We start from the raw sequence: 12560 nt of genomic DNA, 5'->3' as shown, positions 1-12560 counted from the left end.
ACTATTGTGAACGTGAAGCACTAATAATAGCGAACAATATCGCCCTCGAAATATGAAACTATCGACTTCGATTAACGACTTATCAATGAATTGATCAACTGCTGGATGTAATATTGACATCTCGTGCTGCTTCGTAACCCGAGCAACGATGACCGACTTGAAAGATTCTTTGAAAACCCAAGGCTGGTAGGTAGCAATGTTGCTAACTTTGGTTAGCCTCGTGAAATAACTTCACTAAGTTCATCGTTGTTTTTTAATGAAATAAAGCAACGAGTGTGATATATGTATTATTTAGAAGTTATTAGGCGTCTTACGTTTAATATCCTATACATTGATGATTGAAATTGTAGTTATCGATTTTTGGCTCTTCGGAAACGTGTCGTTTTTAACTTTTGCACCTGCCACTGCCAACGTTTGTATATAAAGCCATCAATTATATTGTAATTCGGAAGTTTGGACGATAGATCTTTAGTACTACACATATTTCTATCAATCTTGAATGTAGAAAAATAATAAAGAATTTCCATGATGATTTGAAATGACATACATTTACCATGATGGCATTTGAGTGAGTGATAAACCTTTAGAAGATTATTCCTACATACATATACAGTAGTATAAGGACATTCAGTAGACGTTAAAAATAATAGGAAAAACAATAATAACTCATACAAATATAAATTACTTACTTACTTACTTACTTATAATAATGATAACAGTAATGATAATAAATAAATTATACAACAAATACAATAACGTCAATAATAAACAAAATAATGATAAATATATTAACAAAAACACACTTTAATACAAGACAATATTTTAATGCACACAGTACATAAGTACAGCTTTTTAGTGATTGTCTGGTCTTCATGAAGCAGTGTCATTATTTTCAGAGCCCACTAGATGGCAGTCTGCACTATTTATTTTTTTATTTTTTTAACAACTGCTCTAATGAAACATCATGACATTTTTAAACTGATGGCGCCACATACTGGCCTCTAAATATACAATAACCCACTGTTTCAGCTCATGACTACAGATTAATCACTACAGATTATTATTATTTAACTTAAACAATGTATTTTTTAGATAAATGTTCTGACCGCAGAAAAGACTGGTGGAATCAATCTAAAGCTTTAACAATCAAAACAATACTCAAAAAAGTATATACTTTAAAGATCAAGATAATACTGAGAACAACACAGGAGTTCCAGAAAATCAAGGAAAAGCCTGAACAAATAGAAACGTCTTAAGATGTTTCTTAAAGGAGTCAGTAGACTCCATCAAGCGCAAAGAGAGAGGAAGATTGTTCCAAAGCTTAGGAGCAACAGCCTGAAAAGATTTCTCTCCTCTGGTCCTGAGCCGTGTGCGTGGAACCATAAGTAGATTCTGATCCACAGACCTCAGAGCCCGAGCTGGGGTGTAAGGCTGGATCAGATCAGTGATGTAAGGAGGAGCCTGACCATGAATAGCTCTGAAAGTAAGAACCAGAATTTTAAAGTTGATCCTGAAAGAAACTGGAAGCCAGTGAAGAGTTTTAAGGATCGGAGAAATGTGAGTTCTTCTACTTGAGCGGGTCAGAATTCTCGCTGCAGAGTTCTGAATCAACTGCAGGCGAGACAGCTCCTTCTAGTTAAGACATGAAAACAAACTGTTACAATAGTCCAGACGAGAAGAAACAAACGCATGGATTACAAGCTCCAGATCATGTTCCGACAACATTTTCCTAAGTTTGGAGATTTTTCTCAGTTGAAGGAAACAGTTTCTGGTCAGTTTTCTGCAGTGTTGAACAAGAGACATGTCTTTATCAAATACAACACCCAGGTTTCTCAGGCTCAGTTTTACAGACTGACCTAAGTCACCCAAGTACTGACTCAACCCTGGAACCTTATCATCAGGAGCAATCACCAGAGTTTCAGTTTTGTCCACATTTAGCTGTAGAGTGTTTTCACTCAGCCATTGTTTGATTTCTAGCAAACAATTGACTAAGCTGTTCAGCCCTTGGGGCTCAGTTGGATCAAAAGAGCTCTTATTTTCAGAGCTATGCATGGTCAGATCTTACATCAGTGATCTAATCTAGCCTTACACCCCAGCTCGGGCGCTGAGGTCTGTGGATCAGAATCTACTGATGGTTACTGAACACGGTTCAGGACCAGAGGAGAGAAATCCTTCCAGGCTGTTGCTCCTAAGATTTGGAACGATCTTCCTCTCCCTCTGCGTTTGATGATCTACTGACTCCTTCAAGAAACATCTTAAGACATTTATATTTGTGCAGGCTTTTCCCTGATTTTTTGGGACTCCTGTGTTCGTCTTATGTGTCTCGGCCTTTTAAAGTATATATTTTAACTGTGTATTGCTATTGATTGTTAAAGCGCTTTGTGACTCTGGTCTAGAAAGCCGCTTAACAGAAACCTTTACTTACTTACTTACTTATCTATGTGTACGATCAATATCTTGTTCACAACACCTTAGGTCATTACTATTAAATTATCGTGGTGTGTTCACATTTAGGCGAAAATAATTGCTTTCTGCTTTAACTCAACTTAAGCCTTTCCTATCTAAAATAAAGTAGGTTATCAGGTTTCCCTTTGGAGTCTCCTTTCTACAACCTTTAAGAAGTAATACTTTGACATCTAATCATTGTATGAAGCTTTTTTTTGTGTTGTTCAAACTACAGCAAAGAAACAAAGTCCAAGAGAATTTAAAAAATAATTAACGACAGACTGGTTAAGTAAAGTTGGTGCATCAGCCTGCATGTCATGAAGTCATAACTAACCCTTTATTTTGACTTAACTTTTTTCTTTCTTTCTTCGTACTCTTCTGTTTTTACAGGTACCTCAGCGACGAAGGAATTGAACAACTTAACGGGTCTTCTGAGAAACTAACACAAAATGACATTCTTCGTATCGCACTTGATGTAAGTCAATCCTATTTTAATGGAATTCACAAAAAAATAAGTGTCTTTAATTCAAAATGTTTGATTCACTTTTAGTCTAATCATTCTGACCCTTTTTTTTTACAGAATGATCTGAAACTTATCGGAAGTAAGTTTCTTCCACCTGACATCAACAGTGGAAAGGTTGAGAAGGTGCGTAAATTAATTTTCATTCATCGGATTTTTATGGTACATTTATTGAAAATATTATTAGTTAAAACAGAAGTGCATCACACACATGATTGTGGAACAAAACCGCTGTGTATTGCAATTCTATCGTGGGCCAGTAGATGTCCCTAGCATTCTTTATTTGACGTCCAGATTCATCATCCAACTTGCCTCTTCACCAGATACATTTTTGCCAGACACTATTGATACATTTGAACAACATTTCAACTGTTTTTGCTTTTCATAAGTTATCATCATTAAATGTCTCTTTGTTGATGATGTTATTTAAATTAATTGTGTGTGTGTATAGATCAGGGGGTCAGTTTGTACACAAAAAAAGAAAAAGTGTGATGACAAAAACATACAGTCTTGATCTTAAATTAGCAACCCCCAAAACATATTTTACCCCCTAAAAATGGGTGGTCCTTTATCTGTAAAGGAAAATAAAATCAAAATGCGTCCCTGGTATTGTCTAGGGGGTGGGGCCAAATGTGGAGGCGGGCCGCAGGCTGTAGTTTTGGGGACCACTGGTGTAGATATTTTTTTTTGTTTTATGAAGTTTTTCATTCTCTTAATTTATATGTTGCCAGGTTGATGGTCCATGTGTCCTGCAGCTGCAGAAAACGCGAAACATCTCGGCGCCGAAAGACAACGAGGAATGCAAGGTTGCCCCCAGAATGCTGCGTCTGCAGATGACGGACGGACACATCAACTGTGTCGGACTGGAGTTTCAACATCTTTCCAAAATAAGGTGTTTAATTAATGTTCGGCGTAAATATGCGTGGCTGTTTTTCTTTGAGGAATGGCCTCTGTTTGTGACAAACTTGTAAACTACAAAATTGTAGAAAAATGTAAAGACAATCGTGGTAATGACTCCCCGTCCCGACCACCTGCCTGAATTTCACCTTAATCCGCGGTTTCCATGCCGTGGCAGCTGATCTAACAATCCTCTGCCTTAATTACGTCTCCAACCCAGCAACGGTGGCCTTGGTGACTGCTACCATGGTGACCAGCCAGTCTGTACAGGTGGAGTGGCCAGAATGAGAGCTTTAACTTCATGATGGGGGGGGGGGTGGCGGGGTAGAGAGAGGCAATGAAAAGAACAAATCCCCTCTTTATGTGCGACACACATGTGCACATACACTCTGTGTATCTTAATGCTAATATGTTAGAGAGCAAGTGTTGCACGGGAAAAAGGCGGAGAGGGATTATTTGCGTGAAGGAAATGTGAACGTTTGTAGAACGATACTCGTGGCAACTTTTACGTGTTATTCTTTCTGCTAGCTTGAGCATAGCATGCTACCCAGAGGTTTGGCACAAAACCCCTAATTGTTGCACGGGGGCATCAGTAGCTGGAAAATCCCTCTAAGTCCTTTCGCTTTCCTAATGAATGTTGCCGAGGCCTTATCAGGCCTGATGAGATAGAGGGGCTTTTAATTTACCAGGAGGATGGGTGAGCAGCTGGGATTATTAATAGTCTCTCCTAGTCTCCCTATGCATCCCCTGGCACTGCTCCATATCATTTATATCGTGATTTTGGCGAGACAGCAGGCGAGTCCAGGTACTTTTAATTAGTTTGAAGCCTCAAATGTTTGAAATCCGTGTGCGTTTGTTTCAATTAGCTTCCTGAAATAATCCGAGGATTACATGTGCGTTTTTCCATCCTGCCTTTCAGTCTTAACACCCCCCCGGGGACCAAAGTCAAACTCCTCGGAACGATCCCGGTTAAAAATGGTCTCCTGCTCCTGGATGACTCCAAGGTCTGTGTCCTGGGAGGAGAGGTGGAGCACATGGTGGAGAAATGGGAGCTGCAGCGGGTAAGAGTCGGCAAGATTGAACTTGCTTTTTGTCTGAGATTGTGTAAAAAAAACAAATGACATTATCCACAGAGAATGGCCAAACACAACAGAAATAACATTGGAGCTGAAGGTGGACCGCCTCCTTTTGTGCAGTTTGGTCAGGTGAGCATTAAAGCCCACATACTGTAAACGTCACCCTTTAAATAGGTTGGATAGATTGAGTGGAAAAAAAAAAAAAGAAATAAAAGTGAAATCCGTGAAATTATAATTAACGTGGCTGAAAAAACATTGGCCTTTACAATCCTTAGTTATCCTTCAACAACCGAAAAAGCCAATTTAATATATAGACCTGATGATAATGACATTTATAAGGTTTATTTAAATTGTTAATGTCTCTTTCTTTGAAGTCCTGCTTTGATATTTTATTTCTTCAAAGAATTATTTAGAAAGTAAAAGTAAGACATGCCTGTATTTTGCAAATTAAGTAAGTAAGTAAGTTATAATAGAACTTTATTTTTTTTATATATATATATATATATATATATATATATATATATATTATATTATTAATAGTAGAACTTTATTGATCCTCCTGAGGGATCAATAAAGTTCTACCTTACCCTAATATTTATAGAGTGCTTTTCCAGACCAGGGGTCACGAAGGGCTTTGAAAATCAAAACAATACCCAATAAAATATATACTTAAAAGGTCAAGATAACACCGAAAACAAAGCACGAGTTCCAGAAAATCAGGGAAAAGCCTGCACGAATAAAAATGTCTTGAGATGTTTCTTGAAGGAGACGTACAGTACACAAGTTCAAAATCAACAAAACAATAATACATTATAAAAATGTTAATAAACAATAATATTAATAATAAATCAAATTAAGATAATAAAATTAGTACCATTATAGATAAAGTGATATAGTGAAGAAAAATATCAATAATAAACATCATTCACTGAAAGAGGGGAAGGCTTTAACAACACTAATTAAAAACATTTTTTATTAAATTAAACAATAATTTCAAGTTACCTTTGCTTTTATTTTTAACAACAAACTTCATCAGTTTCCTTTTGGAATTAAAGTATCTCCCTTTGTTTCCTTGAAAAAATAACCTTGAAATTACCATTACTGAATCTGAAGAAAGATAGACAATGACATTTTTCATTATTTCTAGCTTCAAACAATGCTAGAACTTACAATAGGACATATACACGAATATTCACTGCAATTACATTTGGCAGTGGGAGTGAATTATTTTATTAAATCAATTATTTTAAAATTGTCTGCAGCAAAAAGAAAAAGAAAACTAATTAATTGTATCATCCAGGTCTAACATTTGGGGATATTAAACCAAACAGACGCTTAACAGCAACTTAATTTAATTATTTTTTAAAAACGTACTGTCTATAACTTTTTTTTTTACCACCTACATGCAGAGGTGTGCACAAAATGAAGAGGTATCTAGCTCTGATCTGGACCAAAAGAAAAGCCTTCAAGCTCCGAGCTCCGTGCTCAAGACATCAGATGAGAATGACGAGTTTGAAAAACAACGGACCGCTGCTATTGCGGAGGTGGCCAAGAGCAAAGACGTAAGTTACTTCTTAATTTTTTTGACGTTTGTGACGTTATTTCAGGGATTTTACTGAAATAGCCACAATATTAAATAATTCAAAGGGTGGGTTCGTTTTTGTGATACGTTGATGAAGCTTCATGAAGCAGTGTCCTATTTTAAGAGATCAGTAGGTGGCGCCGTTAGGTTAAAAAAAGCTTTTTAAACAAAGGATCATACAGCAGAGTGTTTGTGTGTCATCTGGTGCTTCATCAGACCATCACTAGTTTTTAGTGGATCTCAAAGGTCATGTAGAAACTAACAATTCAAAGCCCCTTAAAAATACAATAAAAATAACTTTATGTTGAGCTTTCTTTTATTACTAGATTTGATACTTTTTCCTTCTTTATTTCTTAGCTTGGTGGCGCCAGTCACGGTGTTAAAAATTCACCCACGCCTGCTTTTAATCATGCTACATCTGACATCTTTCATGTGTTGTTGAGTTCTTGTTAATCTGTTAACAAACGGATATCGTTGGTATCTAGTTGTTTTCCAGCACTCCAGCAAGAAAGGAGTTTGAAAGTTTGCTCTTGCCGTACTAGTAAATTGTTTTCTCTTCCCACACTTTCATATTGATTTCCGTGTCGTCTTAACTCTTCTTGTTAGGGTCCACGCACGTTCGGAGGAGGTGGAAACGCAGGGAAAAACCTATCTGGCGGTTTCTCTTCCTCTCGTGGACGAGGCTCGTACCAGAACCGGAGACGAGAAGAAAGAGTTGAAAGAGTGGATCCGCAACAAGATGCAAATTACCGAGACCTGGTAAGAACATTTCTGTTCAAATTAAAGCTCATTTTCTATTTTTTTTTTTTTAAATTTCATTTAATTTGCGTGTGTTTTTTTTCTCACTTATCTCAACTTGCTAAAAGTTAGTGTTAGATGGCTTATCTTTAAGCATATGTTGTTTCAATTAACACACTTTGCTTGGAAAAAGAGAACATTTCTAATTGTGAGAGGATTGTTTTGATTCTTAAAATAAAACTTGCATTGCACACTGTATTTGATTAGCTCATTATGAATCATTAACCCTTGTGTTATCTCTGGGTCAAGGTGACCCTGAGGCCAGAAAACAACTGTCTTGTCTGAAGTATCCTATGACCCAGAGAAGACACAAAGGATACCACGAACACATTTGTTTTCAATCTTTCGGGTCACCTTGACGCAGAGACAACACAAGGGATACCACAAGCGCATTTGTTTTCGGTCCTTCGGGTCACCTTGACCCAGAGACAACACAAGATATACCCCAAATGCATTTGTTTTCGGTCCTTTGGGTCACCTTGGCCCAGAGACAACTCAAGGGATACCACAAACGCATTTGTTTTCCGTCCTTTGGGTCGCCTTGACTCAGAGACGACACAAGGGATACCACAAACACATTTTCTTTCGTTCCTTCCTGGTAAACCTTGCATTGTCTCTGGGTCAAGGTGACCCAAACACATTTGTTTTCAGTTCAGTTTATTTTAAAATAACAATGTGCACTTATATCCTTCGGGTCACCTTGACCCAGAGACAACACAAGGGATACCACAAACACATTTGTTTTCGGTCCTTTGACTCACTTTGACCCAGAGACAATGCAAGGGGTACCACAAACACATTTGTTTTTGGGTCACCTTGATCACAAGGGATAAAGGTCTATCAAAGGTTTTACTTTATCACGTGCAAGACAAACTAAAACCCTCACAAACAAACAGATGGACACGTGTCTCCGCCGGCGTTTGCACAACTTTTTGAACACGTTCTCTATGCCGCAGGTGGATGAACGTGCACTCGGAGACATCATGGAGATGGGCTTCAACAGAGAGGCTGCTCGTGAGGCGCTGCTGGCAAACAACAACGACCTTGAGGCTTCCTTGAACTGCCTTCTGACGGGATCTATCGGCGGCAGCCCGAGCCCGCCGGCCGTTGAACCTACTCGGCCTCCGCCAAGAGGTCAGGAACTTTAAACGCAATTTTTTAAGTTAGGAAAAAGTTGAAAGCTTAGCTTTAGGGTGTATTTGATTAGTGTAAATATTTGTAATGTTTTCAAGATTGAGTAGTTCTTTAAAACCAGGATTTTAGCTCCACAAACATGGTGACTTTAACCTTGTTTATTCCGATTTTATCGTTCAGGTAGAGGAAAGGGAAGGGGTCGATCCAGGCGGGATGAAGAGATGGAAGATGGAGGAGGAGCAAGGCCGTCTGGACCAAGTACTCTTTTTGATTTCCTGGAATCTAAGATGGGATCTTTCTCCGTTGATGGTGAGTCAAATAATTTGATTTTGTAAAGTATATAGCAATTGTTTTTAATCCTTCAATCAAATCAATTTATTAATGTAGTGGGTAAGAGTTAAGCGTTTTTTTTTTTTCATCCTACGTTCTTTTCTTTTCCTAGAACCAAGGGTTCCTTCTGGGAACGATGACAGGAGATCCCACTACAACTCCTCCAATTATTTTCCCAAGGATACCTTTCAGTCCAAATACTCCACACATCCCGACCATAGGCAGCAGAAGAATGACCGACCGCCTCGCTTCAGCAGGGACGCCGACTTCCCGAAGCCAGGGCAGGAGGGTCCTTCTCACTTCCACGGCTCGGCACCGGCCCAGCAGTGGAAGAGCCAAGAGAGGTGGCCGTGTGGACCGTCGGACCGGCAGAGACGAGACGCCCGGGAAGAGCAGCCTTTTCAAGCTTCATTACCAGCCTCTTTGAGAAGTGTCAAAGAACCTCAGCCGTCATCGGAGTCAAGCGGGTCTTTCTACCAGCGCCCTCGGAATGAAGATCGAGGCGGAGGACACGCTCCTGGATCGTTTAACAGGAGAGGGCCGAGGGACAATCCCCCCATTCAAGGTTCAAAAACTCCTCGTAGTTTTGCTAACAACCAGGATGGTAAGGGGCCGAGACAAACTGACAATACGTCTGAAGATTCCAGCTATGCCAGAAGAAAAGGCAGGAATCATCAAACCGATTCGAACGAATCCCAGCGGGAGGGTGGCCCTCTAAAGTTCAGCTCACGAGGAGAACCTTTCCACCGGCCCAATATCTCCGAAACATCCCAAGGTGCTCATCTGTCAACGGGCAATGCATGTTTCCTCAACGGAGACATGGAGCCAAAGAGAACCGGACCGATTAAGTCGACGCCGTTCGCCCCGCCAGGAAGAGATCCTCAAGGAAGAGATCCTCAAGGAAGAGAGCCTCCAGGAAGAGAGCCACCAGGAAGAGAGCCACCGGGAAGAGAGCCACCAGGAAGAGAGCCACCAGGAAGAGAGCATCCAGGAAGAGAGCCTCCAGGAAGAGAGCCGCCAGTAAGAGAGCCGCCCGGGTTCAGGGCGAACGCTCCCAATAATAACCCTGGTCCACGGAAAAGGACCGGGCAGGGCAGAGGTCAAGGCTCGAGAGGACCAGAAAGAGGCCACCACGTTGAGGACCAGGCTTGGAGACCTGGAGACCAGTGCCTGGCTTTATACTGGGAGGACAGCAAGGTATGTCAAGAAGTGATGGTCTGATGAAACTTCATGAAGCAGTGTCACTATTTTCAGAGTCCACTAGATGGCGGTCTCTGTACTAGTTACTATAACTGTTGCGTCATTTTTAAACTGATGGCGCCACCTACTGACCTCTAAAAACATGACACTGTTCATGAGGCTTCACTAATCCATCACTACTGTCAAGTTTGTCTTGTGAAAGAAAAGTTTTACTGATTATTTGTTATATAGGAAAGATGATCATGATTTTAACGTAATTTAAAGCATGTTTGGCTATAATTATAATTGTTTTAATAATTCTTATCATTAATTTAGATATTTGAGATATAGTATCAGATGTTCATCTAATTTTTTGTCTTTTCCACCAAGTTCTACCACGCCAGGATAGATGCCGTGCATCCGTCCGGCTCCACGGCAGTGGTGGTCTTCAGCGACTACGGCAACTGCGAGGAAGTGTTGTTGCACAACATCAAGCCACTTCCTGTTATGGTGAGAACTTCAGAATTACCTTCACAACCTTTTTTTTACAAAAAAAACAAAACAAAAAGGGATTCTCGGTGAAAGAAAATCACCGCAAGTGATTTGATTGACAATTGATCTGATTGCCCACAGTAACATCACAACCATATCAAATGTAAACTGGCAGGAGGAAGACGACGGGTACTACGACAGTTCTCTAGAGTTCCGTCGAGGCGGAGACGGACAGCCCCGGCGGACGAGACCCACTCAGCAGTATTACCAGCCGCCCAGGGCACGAGATTGACACCCTCGCTGTGGTAATATTGTAATACATGTAACATATCTGTGCTTTTTTTTCTACAACTCATTGGTAAACTACCAGTGTGAATAGACAACATGTAACCCTGAGTTGAACCACTGAGGGAAATGAAGTTTATCAAGAATCACATTTCTGCTGTGATTAAAAAAGATAATAATTTGGCTGCTAAAACAAAGATGCAACGATGCACATTTTTTTTTGCATTATTACCTGTACTCGACGATTGATTCATGTTTTTCTTTAATATTGTAGAAATTCAATGTTCTGACAATAAATTATGTTTTTTCTCTATGATGAATTAAACGAAAAGCTCTAATTTTTCAGTCTTGTTTTTTAATAAAATGTCAACCCCTACATCAGCTTCATGAGGCTTCATGATATTTTTAAAACTTTGGGCACCACCTACTGACCTCTGTAGGATTTGACACTGCTTCATGAAGCTTCATAAGCACATCAATAATTAAGTTTAAAGGCAGCTTTTAACTCACTAGATAATGACACCAAACTTTCTTTCACGATCCTTAATGGAAGCAAACGCATACAAAGAACATTTATTGCATTTTTTTATGATGCCAAAGTGGTCGAAACTAGCGCAGCGAGACACCTTATAGATATGTTAGAGTCTACATTTGTGTATACAAACACATTTATTATCTATAATAACAATAATCAGTCAAGAAGATGCAGGTTTATAATCCACTGTCTTTAAGTGGCTTCCGGGCTTATCTTTGATGCCGTTTCTTTCTCTTGATGAGACCAGCTGATCCCACACGACACAATCTTCATTCATTGTCCACCTGGCTAGCTAGGGTTACGATCCCAGGTGGCGTTCGCAAGACGCCTGGTTTATCATAACGACCCTCATAATGAATCATAAAAAAAAAAAAACACGTCTTCATTTTGTCAAAGATTATTTCTCAGTATTTCTTGTGACTTAATACAACTGTTATGCAAAAGTGTACATATGTGTGGTGTTTTCTATCACTCGATTAAAATGAATGCTGAAAATAACGGTTGATTTGAGTAATTTATTTGTAGGATGGTTGTTTTTTTTTTTTTTATTTAATCTCCGAGCTCGCCACCCCCTTGTGAATCCACCGAGCCACTTGGAGAGTCCGAAGCCGGGCCCCGCACATGCTCATTTGTCCAGTTCTCTGAAGCAAATCCAGAGCGTAACACAATCTCTTCCCCCTGTAACGGAGATGGTTACACTGCAAAGATATCATTTTGCACAATACAAAGGAAACCTTTCTTCAAGCACTGCACACACACGCACTGCCGTCCAAGCAGTTTATGTCCTCGCGCTGCCGTAGAGACGAGTTTTACACGTCGGGAAATAATCTCCACCTGAGCTCCTATTTCACGCTGTAGGAGTCCGACGGACAATGCCGCAGGGGTCAGCGGAGAGGTCGCCCGGGCTATTCTATAGCTTGGGGTCCAAAGGATTTGCTTTATTTTCCAAAAGGCCGGCCAAGCAACTATAGATGAATAATTAATGTCCCTGTAATATGGAAACCGATCTGTCGGGAGAGGAACTGAAAGTGAATCAGTTGAAGGCGCATGTGACAGTGCAAATGTAGCACATGTGCCAGATAATCATTTAATCTTCAATCAACCGGCGGTGATTGTATAGACGGAATAAGCCTCAATTTCTTTTGAGTGTCCGCAGATGTTAAATGTTAAGCCAGAGACGAATTTGACTCCGTGGTGCCTTTGGTCGTTGGGTTCTATGACGGAGGTTTATGCAGATATTTGGACTCAAGATGAATTTGTTTTGAGATTTCAAAGGTCTTTCCTCTT

General features: G+C 39.8%; 1 protein-coding gene across 2 annotated transcripts; it reads left to right on the top strand.

Moving 5' to 3' along the window:
• tdrd3 (tudor domain containing 3) lies at positions 1–11733 on the top strand. Of its 2 annotated transcripts, none has more exons than XM_087793920.1 (13): positions 1–186; positions 2836–2920; positions 3026–3091; positions 3697–3857; positions 4782–4923; positions 4996–5067; positions 6348–6500; positions 7127–7279; positions 8275–8452; positions 8633–8761; positions 8895–9979; positions 10352–10471; positions 10629–11733. In XM_087793920.1, exons 1-13 carry the CDS (start codon positions 149–151, stop codon positions 10743–10745), a joined length of 2499 nt encoding a protein of 832 aa, XP_087650046.1. In that variant the 5' UTR covers positions 1–148; the 3' UTR covers positions 10746–11733. The 2 variants fall into 2 exon arrangements, with proteins under 2 accessions (XP_087650046.1, XP_087650047.1); XM_087793921.1 differs by having other exon boundaries at positions 10595–11733.
• Positions 11734–12560: the final 827 nt, after the last annotated feature.

Source organism: Callionymus lyra, chromosome 6, assembly GCF_982586985.1.
Source record: "Callionymus lyra chromosome 6, fCalLyr1.hap1.1, whole genome shotgun sequence".
Lineage (NCBI taxonomy): Eukaryota > Metazoa > Chordata > Actinopteri > Syngnathiformes > Callionymidae > Callionymus > Callionymus lyra.
The sequence above is the reverse complement of the archived record's forward strand: the minus strand, read 5'-3'. Positions and strand labels throughout refer to the sequence as shown.

Excerpts from the sequence above, each read along its gene's own strand:
- tdrd3 (XM_087793920.1), top strand. The coding sequence starts at position 149 with ATGACCGACTTGAAAGATTCTTTGAAAACCCAAGGCTG. Across the intron at positions 6,501-7,126 it reads AGGTGGCCAAGAGCAAAGAC|GGTCCACGCACGTTCGGAGG; the intron begins GTAAGTTACTTC and ends TCTTCTTGTTAG. Across the intron at positions 7,280-8,274 it reads ATGCAAATTACCGAGACCTG|GTGGATGAACGTGCACTCGG; the intron begins GTAAGAACATTT and ends TCTATGCCGCAG.